Source organism: Phyllostomus hastatus, unplaced genomic scaffold (assembly GCF_019186645.2).
Source record: "Phyllostomus hastatus isolate PE091 unplaced genomic scaffold, TTU_PhHast_1.1 phas_scaffold_12, whole genome shotgun sequence".
In the NCBI taxonomy this organism is placed as follows: Eukaryota; Metazoa; Chordata; class Mammalia; order Chiroptera; family Phyllostomidae; genus Phyllostomus; species Phyllostomus hastatus.
Genome location: NW_025334007.1, coordinates 2,360,544 through 2,374,552, shown reverse-complemented (window position 1 = coordinate 2,374,552; position 14,009 = coordinate 2,360,544). Strand labels below are relative to the sequence as shown.

General features: G+C 45.9%; 1 protein-coding gene across 4 annotated transcripts in view; it reads right to left on the bottom strand.

Annotated features, from left to right (window-relative positions):
* DMD (dystrophin) overlaps positions 1-14,009 on the bottom strand; it is a 1,939,942-nt gene that overhangs the window by 651,234 nt on the left and 1,274,699 nt on the right. For all 4 annotated transcript variants that reach the window (XM_045855895.1, XM_045855896.1, XM_045855898.1 and 1 more), the window contains one exon: positions 12,299-12,407. In XM_045855895.1, coding sequence (XP_045711851.1) covers positions 12,299-12,407 — 109 coding nt within the window. The remainder of the gene's footprint in view (positions 1-12,298; positions 12,408-14,009) is intronic.

The window sequence follows — 14,009 nt, the reverse complement described above, 5'->3', positions numbered from 1 at the left end:
AATGTTCTCCATCATTTCACCACATCTCCGAACTGTTTTCCCCTCCACTTACTATGCTCCGACCACCCTGGTTATTCCTCCCATACCAGTCCTGCTCCCACCTCATGGCCTTTGTTAGAAAGCCATTCTAGAATGCTGCAACCTAGAATATTCTTTCCCCAGGTAGCACCATGGCTCACGCGCTGGCCACATTCATACAGATGTTACCTGTTCAGTGAAGTTGTTTCTATAAGCCCTGACACTCTACTCCACACCTAAACTCCTTATACTCTTCCTGGCTTTATTTTATTTTACTTTACTTCCTTCTCTTTCGTTTCACTTCCCATTGACATTATGACCTCATAACATGCATACATATTGTATTTATTTTCTTCCCCCAAAACCGTTAGGTCTATGAGGACAGGAATATGTATGTGTTTTGTGTTTCACTGCTGTGTTTCCAAAGGAATGTCTAGATACAGAACTCAAAGGAAAGATGTGGCATTAGAATAAGAACGTGGGAAACTTCAATGTATAGGGTTACTTGGAACCATGCGAGTAGATGAAATTACCTGTGAGATTAAAGAATGTGGAAAAAGCCAGCCTACATTACTTCGAAGATTTAAAAGCCAGATAGAGGAGGTGGAGCCAGCGAGGAAGCTGAGGGAGAGTAGCCTGGGAGGCAAGAGGAAAAACAGAGTGTGGTGACATGTGTATGTGAAGGGACAGAAGTGTTTCCAAACAGGAGTGGCCAACTGCATTAAATGCTGCTCAGAGTTTTTGTAAGATGAGGATGGAAAAGTATTTTAGCACAGAGACCATTTCTTGCCTTAGGGTACTTCCCATGGACCAAAGGAGGGATAGGCACATAGTCATGTGGCAGTTGAGTGAGACAGTGAGAGTGAGAGTGAGAGTGAGAGTGAGAGTAAGAGAGAGAGGGGGGGGAGAGAGAGAGAGAGAGAGAGAGAGAGAGAGAGAGAGGGAGGGAGGGGGGGAGAGAGAGAGAGAGAGGGAGAGAGAGGGAGGGAGACGGGAATATGTATAGATGACTCTTTCCAGAAAGGGGGCTGGGAATAGGAGCAGAGAGACCTGTCAGTGCCTGGAGGAGTAGGTGTGACTGAGGTAGAGCCATTCTAGCATGGGGAACGCACGAGCAGGTATAAATGCCGCTGGTGAAATCACACGAGTCCACCTAATGATCCTGCAAATTGCAAGGGAAACCTTTTTGGGGTGTTCCAATATAGAAGGATATGACTGGATAAGCTAAAATGTGGCAGAAAAAAATGCCAGGTACTCTAATAGTTGTCAGATTTAGTATGATGTCATCATATAAAGGTACTGAAAAGCCTGTTCAGATGTCACGTGACTGAAGAGTAGAACAGTAATCATGGGACACTGGCCAATTCTGAAGTCCAGAGAAGCAATACGGAAAACACACTTGGAAGAGTAGAATGGGGAGGGGCATCAAGATGTGTAAACATTTACAAAGAAGATATATTAAACATATGAAAGACAGCTGTTTTATTGATAAGTCTTGGAGACTAACCTGATTTATGTGAGAAAATGAAAGTTTGAAGCAAGACTGAATAATAGACTTCGAAGGCCGTCTAAAGGTACAGTGAGAAGAAACGTTCTTTGCCCAGTGATAAAATCATTTAGACAGTAGCTGGAACTTTGGCCAGGCAGCTGAAGGAATGTCTTGAGTCTGACTAGTGTTGGAACTCCACCCACTCTTGATTTTTAAAGACCACAGTAGGCTGTTAACCACGAGATTGCTTCGAAGAGAGAAAGAGCTTTCCTGAAGATAGTGGAGAAGAATGAATGACCTTCCAAAACCTAGCAGATCACAATCTTATAATCTGCAATTGACATGCAAACTGTTAGTTTCCTTTTGGAATCTTCTTTCTTTGAGGGTTATGTTACATTCCGTGGCTAAATGACTCAGCAACATTTTAGGACATATTAGGAAATACAAAGACACGTCTTGCTTTTGTGGGCCGTGGGGTGCCTATCCTCACGAACATGTTCAAATAGTTCCAATTTCCCCTTGATAATAGCTTGAGAAGAAACTCAACACTGTGGTAAAATTTTATAGTCATTCCCAGCAAAGGCCCCTTTTTTTTTTGGAAAGAGAGAAATAAGAAGGCTAAGGTAATTTTACTGTATCAAGCCCTTTATTTCTGTTAAAATGCAGGATGTGGATAACTGCAAAATCTCTCACAGTTGGAATATTTCATTCAATCACGGATGCTCTCCTCCTCCTCCTCCTCCCCACACATGCGCACACACACCACTCTGGGACTTCCCGGAATGCTTCCAACAAGCTTTAGAAATGACGAATTCGAGCTTCTCTTCCTCTGTCCATTCAGAGCCCAAAGCTTGGCTCTAACTGGAGGTGATAACCAAGCAATACAACTGCCAAAAGGTTGAGAGAAGGAGAAAAGAGGGAACTCTATCACCACAAAATGGATAATAACATCTAAATATTCTGGTTCTCACAGTTTATCACTGTCTTGGCTATTAACAATGAAACCACTGTTGCAACCTCCCTGTTAACTGGCTCCAATGTTGTTGGAGAATGCGGCTTCCACCAGGGTCCCCCACTGCCTACAGAGGAAGACGCCATTCTGATCCACGTGATCAATACTGGGGCCGCCCCAGCCAGGGCTGACTGCTGTCACTTCCCTTTGCATACTGTGACACGTCTCATATTTCAAGCACCCTCGCCTCACTGGAGCATCCAAATATGATTTTATTAATTGATGAATTTATTGCTGCCAAGGCTCTCTGTAGTAGCCCAGGGCTTTGAAATATCCTGGGGAGGGTCTAAAAGTCATTTCTTATCTGGTTATTCTAATTGATGAAGGGATTTCACTATTTAGGTTCAAAAGATTACTCCTGGTGCATTAGACTCAGAGAACTTTCAGTTTAGAGGTGTGAAACAGAAAAACAACAGCACAGCCACGCCCGGGGCGTTTCCAGCAGAGAAAGACGTGGCCCCACAGAAACTGATGTGCCTCACCCGTGAGCTTCAGCTGAAGCGAAAGCAACAGTGAGCGACACAGCTGAAACCGGGAAGGCTGTGGCTGGTGTTGGGGGCCCCGTGCAGGCCACCCCAAAATACTCCACCATGGCATCTTGACTCTCCCTTGTCCGCTTGAACGCAGGAAATGTATCTCCCTGTGAAACGTACCTTCCTCCTCGCTCCAAAGGGGCTGAGAGAGACCCTTATCCCTAGAGTTAAGGAAACCACCCTACATAAAGAAACCTTAGTTCTTTTCACCGATTTACTATCAAATTCTCTCTCTGTTTGGATTCTACACTGATGAGCGTCCAAGTCTAAGTTTCTTTGTCCTGTCGATCCTTCACAACTTTTTGTGTTTGGTTGTTTTGTGACGGGACAAAGCTGAACAGTAGCCATTGTTAGGTAGGAGCTGACCAGCAGCCGTTCCCAGACAGCAGCCTTTCCCCGATAAGCAGTTGTCTCAAGGCCAAAACACTGACCTTCGCTTCTGCTTCTGTATGCTTGCTTTTAGCAGTTGTTCCTCCCCCCCCCCTTTTTGCCTTGTAACAAGAACATAAGCAAACTCCAGCTTAAGCTCAGTGCCCAGAATTTGGAATTTATCTCCTCTGGGTCCGCATGCATGAATAAACCCCACTTCACAAACTCCGAGGCCGTCTGAGTCGTCTTTTCCGTAACAGTTTAAAAATATCAAAATCTGAGCTGGGTCATCACTTCTCCGAGTATCATTTATGATGTACTGTGTGTAGGTATTAAATTGTTTTTCTTCTATTAATCTGGTCCTCTGTCACTGTTATTATTAGTCTAGCCTATGAACTCAAGAGGGGTAGGAGGGTGAAATCTCCCCCTCCCCCACACTGGTGCCTCTCCTTGTGTTTCTGAGAAGAATGGGACCCAAAAGCAGAGTATGAATCTTAAGACCTAATTGATAGCTTCCTTCCTTCTTTCTTTCCTGATCACTGCAGGTGAATGGAGGCCATTTCCGCAAGATGCGAATCATCCTCTCACAACGTAAATCAAACAAATAAACAGTGGTGTCAAGATAGCTAGGCTCCAATTAAACTCATGCTTTTATCATGCTGCCTACATATTTAAAGTATTATTTGAAATAGACTTTGGGTGCTTTATTCAACTACAGAGAGGCAAGTGACGTTCAAATAGCAAGGGTACAAGTCACCTTCTGTGTATTTGATATTTAACTATAGCAATCAAAAATTCAAATGAGGTCTCTAAATAAATCACTGCTCAATATATGGCGTCCTGGTTAATAGCATAAGCTTTGGAGGCACACGGTCCTATCTTTGAATACCCACGCTGCCACTTAGTTGCTTTATAACCTTGGACCAATTATTTCATCTTTCTGACTCTTAGTTTTCCCATCTGCAAAATGGGACTCACAATGTGACTCATTAAAAAGGTATAACCATGGCACTCACTGTAAGACCGGTTGTATGAGTTCAAGTTCACCCAGAAGTAGGCTCTAAGACAAGGATGTGAGTACAGGTAGTTTTATCGGTAGATGAGACTAGCAAATGCTGCAGTTAGAGTAAGGGAATGAACGGGAACAGAAAGGAAGTCTATAGGGCACGTGCTAATACACAGGCGATAGCTGTGAGCAACTGTGGCTCGATCCCACTGCAGACTGGTGTGGAACATGCCTCGGAGCTGTCCTACAAGGAGTGAGGAAGATGAGGCACTCATCCTTCAGCTCCTGCCCACTGAGTGCCGTTCGGGGAATGATTCCTCTCCAGCATCTGCTCTACAAGTGCGTGAGCTGCTCCTGTGGCCAGAGAGAGCATCTGGGCAGTCACAGGTACTTGAGTTCAGAAGCGTGTGGAGATCGAAAGCGGAGAGGACTTCCTAGACACCTTTGGCAATCTAGTCTGGAGTCACTGTCAGCCATGACGGTTATGGTAAGTGCTGTGTCGAGACGGAGGTAATGGGGTATAATGGGAACACCCTCGGGAGGGGCCTGGAGTGCCCAAAGCCACAGGTTTGGACACTGGGATAAGGACTCTGCCTGGACACTGATGTGAGTGAGACCTCCACCCCTGGTGGGCTATAAGAGCTCCGACCACCCAAAGCTTGAGCCTGGCTGTACCACTGGTCATACTCAGAGCCACTCCGCCTGCCGCCTCTGCAGCCACCTGACTTGAGATGGACGACCTTCGCTCCTGGGACTTTGTGCCAGAAGCTAGCCAGCTCTGCTCGCTTCTATTGCATAAGCCCCCCTCTCTGTGCGTGCCCTGCATGTGACTCTATTGGCTTACTGGGGAGGTCTCCCCTAACAAACTTGGCATTGTGGAAAGACACTAACATGTGAGACTCTCCTCAGGGATGCTCCCTTGCTCAAGACGAAGCCTCAGGGTTCACAGGAAAGACTAGTGCTGAGCAGACATAGATAAGGCATTAAAGGCCAATTTTGATCTACCTTCTGATTTTCTGAATCAAGTGTTATTGGAACACAGGTTTATACACAGTCTGTGGTCTGGCTGCTTTTAGAATACAATGACAATGTTAATCACGTGATCCAAGAAGCAGAAAATATTTGCTTTCTGGTTCTTCACAAAGAGTATGTCAATCCCATATCGAGGTAGTCACACAGCTGCAATTAGAATCCAGGCTCCTTGACCTCCCCAGGCAGCGCTTTTCTAATTACACTTGATCTCCCCAAAATTAATTACAGGAAGAGCTGGTTTGATCAGTGTTTAATCAGCTAGAAACCTCTATTAACTGGCACCTCTGTGTATGTGTGTAACATACACAGTGGTCATTCATTTCAAAGTTATTTCCCTGGGACATTTGAAGAACTCCAATATCCTGATTTGGACTCTCCACATTAAGTACGTTGTGTATGCGGTTGCTTTCGAAACTGCTAAACTGGATATTGTGGAATGCGAATGTTCTCAGGCCCAGCAGCTTGTGGTTAAGAAAAGGATTCATGTTGACATTTACAAGCAGCTTCCCTGGCTCTTTGCCTCCATCTGCCGTGCAGGCCCTCGGTGCCGTGCGAAGTCCTAGCTACCTAAATGTTTCTGCAAGTCTCTAAGGAAGCTTCGTATAAGCATGGTTCTTGCCCCCACAGGTCTCTGAGCTGCTCTTCCAGGCACATACTGCCTGGGCTCAGTGTGCTGCCCGTCTACTTGAACTTCCAAGCCCCATGGTCTTTGGGGGCGGGGAGTGAAGAGGAAGGATGGTGCTAAAATAACACGGAGTTCCCTTTGGTATACCCCCCACACTGGACCTGACTCAAATTTCATTTCAGGTTGCGTGCAGGCATAGGGATGAACTCCTTCTCCACTCCCTGTAGGCCTATGGTAGTAGTTCAAGATTTTATTTACTTATTTTTAGAGAGAGGGGAAGGGCGGGAGAAAGAGAGGGAGAGAAGCATCGATCAGCTGCTTCTCACACATCCACAATCGAGGCATGGGCCCTGACCAGGAATCGAACTAGTGACCTATTGGGTCACAGGCTAACGCTCAATCCACAGAGCTACAGCGACCAGTTCTTCAAGTGCATTCCCCATGAGTAGCAGCATCACCATCACCTGGGGACTTTTCAGAGCTGCAACTTCTCAGATTCACCCTATCCAGTGAATCGGGAACTCTGGGGTGGAAGGCCAACCATCTGTGCTCCAATAAGAAATGGGTGATTTGAATGTAGCATAAAGTCTGCGAACCACGGACACAGGACGTTGGATGCAGACCATTACTTTCTCCTCTGCTTCCCCCACCCATTTCCTCAATGTAGCGGTTTGTGTGTAAAGATGGCCCCCAAAGCCTCCCATCCCTGTACGCAGGCCCCTATGCTGTGGCATTAGAGCTTCTCCCTTCCGGAAGCGAAGTCTGCGTTTGCACCCCTTGAACCTGCGCTCTGCTTACAACTCGCTTTGACCGAGAGAATCGGGCAGAAGTGATGTCACGGGACTTCTAGAGTCTAGGCGTCCAGAGGCGTAGCTTCCACTCTCACCCCTTGGAAACACTGTCCTGTTCTGAGAATGCCCCATAACGAAGCCCAGTCCAGTCTCCCGGAGGACGAGCGGCCGTGTGAGGAACCAGGATTCTCAAACGCGCAGTCAGCTGTCAGCTCCCCGAGTGAGTCCATTTCAGATCATCTAGCTCCCATGGAGTTGCCGGTAGCTGCGTGCACACGAATGGCCCCTAGCAAGACTTCTAGAGTAACTGTCCCGCTAATCACAGCCCCATATGCAGACCCACAGAATCACGACCAAGCAAATAACTCTTGTTTTCAGCCATTACGTTTGGGGTGTTTTTATGCAGAGAGAAACAACTGGTACACTTAGGTAGCTAAGCAACTGATGACAAAGAAGTTTTTTGTTGTTTTTTTTTTTTTCCCAGCATGACTATTTGTCCTATAAATTGAAACAATTTAAACAGCTCAGGAACATCTTATCCTCCTTTATCCTCCTTGTATCATATTAATGATTTAAGTAAGCAGCCACAAGGGAGCTTGATTTGGCGCTTTTCAAAAGACACTTGGGCCTCACTTTCCATACATATTAAAGCATACTCTATGAGATGATCATTTCAATGATTATTCAAGGTTCAGAGTTGCAGACTCTTAAGAAATGCAGACGGAGCAAATGGATTTCGTCTGCTCCTTAAGCAGAAATGCCTCAGCAACATGCCTCACTCACGTTCCCCACATCCGAGACTGAGTTCAAGAGCATTAACTACTGGCTAGCTGCCTCCGTATCTCCAATTTCCATTAGGTTCTTGGACAGAGAGATAGTGCAAGGCACAGCAAAAACAAGATGAAACAAAACAAAATAAAACAAAACACAGGCCTGGGAGCCGGACACGCTTGGACTGGCACCCTGGCTCTGTGTCTCCCCAGCTGTGCAGCCTTCATCGAGCTAGTTCCCCTCCGAGCCTTGGGATTCTTACTTTAAAAAAAAAATCCCTTGTAACCATATGTTCTTTGTAATTGTTTTGAAGATAAAGTCATCTATGGAAAAGCAGCTAGCAGAACAGTGCCATGGAAAAACTTACTACGGTGGATTATATATTATATGGGATGACAATATAGTATGTGAAATAATAATAGATTGAAACCACGCTACCAATCAGATTTTCCTTTTTTTATGCTGTATTTATTTCAGAGCAACTTTGTGCAAGTCAGGAATTTAGGTAAATCTTCACGCTGATATTTAAATCACCGTGCTCAAGATAAAAGAAAGTTTTATTTGAACGAAAGTAGCTCTGATCTACCTGGAATCCCTTTGACTCTTCCATTGAACATTTGTGCGGTTAACCTTTTTACTGTATGCCCAGCTCTGTGTCAGCTCACTACAGGGCATGAAAGACCCATGCTTTCGAGAACATTCCTCTCTCCTTCCCTTCCTCTCTACCTCTGGCCCAGGGTCAACCAGCGATCACCGGTGTGGCTGGGAGCTGAGGCCACTCCCAGACTCTCCCTACTGGCAGCAACTTGGAGGGAGCAGGTGGGAGGCGAGGAGCGGTAGGGGGAGATGAGACGCTTAGATGGGGGGCGGGGAGAAAGTAGGGTGGGAAATAGGAGAACATTATCTTCCACTGCTTTGGTCACACATTGCCCTCCCCTCAGCTCTGGTCTCACTGGCTTCCTCAGTAGTCTCCCATGTTGTGCCAGTTCAAGGCCTTTACTCTGGTTGTGGTCTCTCTTCCTGGAAAAGTTCCCCCCAGACATGCACATGGCTCACTTCCTCCCTTCTATCAGCTTCCTGAGGTTCTCAAAGATTCTCTTAATGGAAAAGCTTCCCCGCTCCTGCCACAGACAGTTAATGTTCTCCTTCGAGCTCCCTTTGACACTTCTCCTGTTTTCTGGTTCTTCAAAACCGTGTTTCTCGAACTTCAGTGTGTGCTCAAATCACGTGGGGGGTCCTATTCAAATGCAGATTATGATTCACTGGGTCTGGGCCGGGGCCTGAGACTTTGCATTTCTAACAAGTGCCCATTTGACGGGAATCTGTGAACTACAGTCTGTAACACTTACTATCAAGATAGCATCTGTTCTCTGCTTAATTAGCCCATTTTCTTTCCCTTCCAATCAGAGAATATGTCTCATGAAAGGAGGGTCTTTACCTGATTCTATCATGCATCCTCAGCACCCAGTATGGTGCTCAATACATGAGAATTACTCAATAAATATTTATTAAGTGGATGAATTATATATGTTGCTGGAAATCAAAACCGGAACTTTGAATTTACAGGGTCCAGCAGAAGAAATGCCTGCTTGAGTATGGTTGGTAGGGTACTAATATGGGGGTGATGTAATTTATAGTTTTTATTTGAACATCCTACCTAAAATGTCCTATGATGTGCTTGAGTGTGATACTGTTATGTTACAGAATGACACGCTTATGATTTTGTAATAAAAATTTTGTCATAAAAAGGGGCATTATTTGTGCTGGACCCTGTGTTTTCCATTAGAAAGATTACTGCTACATTGAAACTGTTACAGGTGAAACAGACTACTGCAGTCTGGCTTTGTAATGTGCCCACCATGAGTAAAGTGGTTTAAATAGGGGCATAAGCCTGTAATTACGTTCAGAGCTCAATGAACTTATCAACAAATTATTGGAACATAATCTCTTTACAGAGTTGGTGAGTTTGAACACACGGCAGAAAAGTAGAGAACAAATACCAATATATGATTATATAGGGACAAACTGTAATGGGGTACAGAGCATGGGCCCCATGATAATAGGGGAATGCCCCCACAATTCTGCCTGCGGTCAGGGAGAGTGGATGGTATAGTGTTTAAGATACATCACATAACAAACACAAGTTAATGGCAGTGCCTTCCTGAAGGGAAGGAAGAAGGTTGCTGCCCAAAGGCAATTCTGTCCATGATGGTGAGAATGTGTAGCGACTCATGACATTGCTGGGTGTGGGGGGTGGGGTGGGGAATGCCCTCATCGAATGCCTGTGCATCACTGGGAAACTTTTGCCCTGACTAAAGATGGCAGCCGAAAGAGGGTCAAAGACACTGGGGAGCTGACAGAAATGGTAGACACTAATGCACCATAGGAAAAGCAGGATGTGAGGTCACACAGGAATTTCTGAGCTGAGCATTTAAACTAAGGAGGGCTGAAGGTCAAGGGGGAGAGAGTGATGAGGTCAGAGGTGGTCTGCAGAGAAGGCAGCCAGGAAGTCTGACTGCCTGTAGAAGGTGGCGGCAGAGCTGACGAAGCTGCGGGGACGCACCAGGCCAAGCACAGACACGTGAGGGGTGCTTGGAGCTGAACTGTGACTGGGAATGCTGAGCTGTGGACTTCTGCTTCTCTGAAGGATGAATAGAGAAGCCACTGCCTTGCCTCTGAGACACCATGACCCAGTGTAACACGGCGCTGAGAACAGCACACCCCAGGGTCCTGAAGGAGAGAGCTGCTGCGAGAGGATGCCCACTCTGAATCCCACAAGTGCGTATTCCAAGGGTGATGGAGACCTGTCTGTGTGACCGGCTAATGGAGAGGTAAGGACATGGGGAACTTCTGGGCATGGTTTCGGTTTGTAGCCTTTTGGGGAGTGAGAGGAGTTCTGGGTCTTGTGGGAGAGGAGGGCTCTGAGCAGAAGTGCTCTCAGCCCCTCGAGGTTGGAACCCTGCTAATGAAAACCTGTTTCCTTCAACGCAAATCCCAGAGTCATGCAGACTGAAGGCACCCAGTGGCTGAGCCCCGGTTTGCATGGTAACAAAACTAGGCATATGTGCTGAGGGTACCCAAAATGAAAGGTTGTAAAAAGAAATAAACCTAGTATAATTAGTTGAATATAAATCCTGACATAAAAATTTGAGTGTCCCAAATTGATTTAAAAAAAAAAAGGAATGCTTGCACATCTTTCTCAAGTCTCCAACGTCATTAAATCCAACTCTGAGGACTGTTCAGAAACCCCAGGGAGCGCAGGAACCATACGCAATGTCCCCAGATCGTATGGCTTCCTTTAACGCAGGAACTGTTTGTATCTCCTACTGAATGACCATTGGACTGCCCCGGTTGCGCTCTCTCAGCGACGTATATTTCTACTTGATGTAAAATAAATGTAGCCCTGGCTGGTATAGTTCAGTGGATTGAGTGCGGGCTGTGAACCAAAGCATCGCAGGTGCGATTCCCAGTCAGGGCACATGCCTGGGTTGCAGGCCACGGTCCCCAGCAACCGCACATTGATGTTTCTCTCGCTCTCTTTCTCCCTCCCTTCCCTCTCTAAAAATAAATAAAATGTTAAAAAAAATAAAAATAAAAATAAAAAATGTTAAAAAATAAAATAAAAATAAAATATAAAATAAAATAAAATAAAATAAAAGTCACCTTTGCCTGAAGAACAAGCCACCATGCTTTAATACTTCAATCATTTGATCTTTGTAAGAGAAGACAAGGCCCAACTATAGTGAAGAACTTTTTAGGCTCCTTACCCCTGAGCCAGCGTTCACACTGCCGTGAGCTAGTATAAAGCACCGTCTACTAACCAATGAACAGCGAGTGACATAAAAGAAACTGGAAATATGCAGAACAATGAAACTGGAAACTACAGTTAAAAGAAGAACCGTGTCTCCCCCAAGTCTGCTTGTGGCAGCCATGGCCCACTTTTCTTCCTCTTGAATGAAAGAGCTCTTCACATTGTTTTAAAATGGGACACGCGGTGGGGCAAGGAGGGCCGTGTTTCTGTAGGTTCAGGGATTTGTAATGGCCTATTTGAAGAATATCGTCTGAGTGATTCAGGATCCTTTGAGGTGCAACCCTCACACATTAGCGCCAGTTAACTCGGGTGCTCCTCCCTAATTCTCTCTTCAGGCCCAATGCAACCTGCCCTGCAGCTGGGGGTACTGGCTGTGAACGATGCTCCTTATCTAGCAACTGCCTTGGGCCACAGAAAACACTTCTAAGTTCTGCCTTTCCTCCTCATGGGCATCCCACAGGCAATGACTAGCCGGGTCAGGAATACAAAGGCCAGACCCTCTCCCTGCAATTCAGGCTGGGCCTGCAGAACCAGCCCAGCTCTCCAGCTTCAAGGGAATCATCTGCTGCCTCCTCTGTCGCAGTCAAATCGCCCTTCCATGTGCTTTTCTTTATCGGAGGCCTATCTCCAGAAAACACACCGCAGTGCACTTGCGTCGCCCAGCACTCTGAATCAGTGTCCATTTTCCAGAAACCTCCTCTAAGGCATCTTATTTAGTAAATAACACCAAGGTTTATTTCTAGGTTCAGAACCCATTTTCCCTTTCACCCAGAGATCGCCTCGCGGTTGTGCTTTTGAGCAAATGGTTACAGCCAAAGAGAAGGTGATCCAGCATACTTACGGGCTCCCACAGCGCTCAGTCCAGGAGCTGGGCCGGGCTGCTTTGCTCTCAGCTCTTGAAGTAGGTGGGTTACCGCCTTCCACTCAGAGCTCAGATCTTCTAACTTCCTCTTTAATAGAAAAGCATACATGTTATTTATTTGATTAACGCCTTGAAGATAACTTAATTCATGAAGTCGTTAATTCGTTTTGTGAATACATTATTGTATTTCTATTGTGTTTTACTTGTAAATTAATTATTCTGGGCAGAAGTCCTTTTCAAAGGTATCGTAATTATTTTAGCCAACCACCCTGGAAGTATTTATCAATTGTTTGCGGCATACAGGCTTTTGCTCCAGGCACAATTTCATGTAAAGGAAGGAGAGTGCGAACATTAATAAAAGCAAAACAAACAAACCACCAGAAACCAGTATCATCTCAGCAACTGGCTTAACTTTTTTTTTCTGTTTCTTTTTTTTTTAAGATTTTATTTATTTACTTTTAAACAGAGGGGAAGGGAAGGAGAGAAACATCAATGTGTGGTTGACTCTTTCATGCCCCCTACTGGGGGCCCGACTTGGCTTGCAACCCAGGCATGTGCCCTGACTGGGAATCAAACCCATGACCCTTTGGCTTGACTCTTTTAAATAGCATCTAGTGTGGCTACATATGAGAATTATCCAGAAAACACTGAAAATATCCCAATGTCCTGGCTCACCCCAGATCAATCACAACTTGGATCTCTCGGAGGGAGGGGGTACATGTGAAGATAAGCCGCTCCGAATCCACTTCAATGATGGAGTCTTACCCCAACATGGAGGGAGAGATGTCAGTACACATCCTTCAGCTGTCAGCCCCTTCACGGACTGTCCTAGCTGCAGATAGCTGCCTTGCCCAAGGGCAAGCCCTTCCCAGGGCAGCCGTGGTTCAATGACTGAGCAAGGTGAAGGGAGAAGGGCTCAGTCAGTGTGGCCCCAAGCAGCGTAGTTCTGAAGGGCCATGTCGCTGCAGAGCTGCCAGTGGAGCCAGCCACACCTGTAGAGGTCAGTGATGGGCTGGCATACGTTTCAGAGCTAGCTCCCTTGGGTGCATGGGAAAAGGCCCCAATTTTAGTCTTTGCCCATTTCTGTGGTGCAAAGACTCCCCATAGCCATTTTCAAGTTGCCAAGAAACTCCCAAAATGCCTGAACATTTGACAGTAGGTTCCCATGAGCAGATACAAGCTAGCTGCAGGACACCGGTGGGCAGCTGTTGGATTACAGAGACTCTCCCTTATCTGGGGGAGGTACATTCCGAGACTCCCAGCGGATGCCTGAAACTGTAGGCATATACTAGGGTTTCAAACACTGTACGCACTATGATGTTTCCTTACTCTACCTGTACACCTATGATCGAGTTTAATTGATAAATTAGGTGCACTGAGAGAATATCAAGAATAGTTGCAAACCCTGGCTGGTGTGGCTCGGTGGACTGAGCACTAGCCTGCAAACCAAAGGGTTGCAGGTTCGATTCCCAGTCAGGGCACATGCCTGGGTTGTGGACCAGGCCCCCAGTAGGGGGTGCACGAGAGGCAACCACACACTGATGTTTCTCTCCCTCTCTTTCTCCCTCTTTTCCCTTCTCTGTAAAAATACATTTTAAAAACTCTTGGAAAAAAAGTAGTAATAAAAAAGACTAGTTGTAACAATATATTGGAATGACAGTTATGTGAATGGCTTTGAGGTCATTAAGTA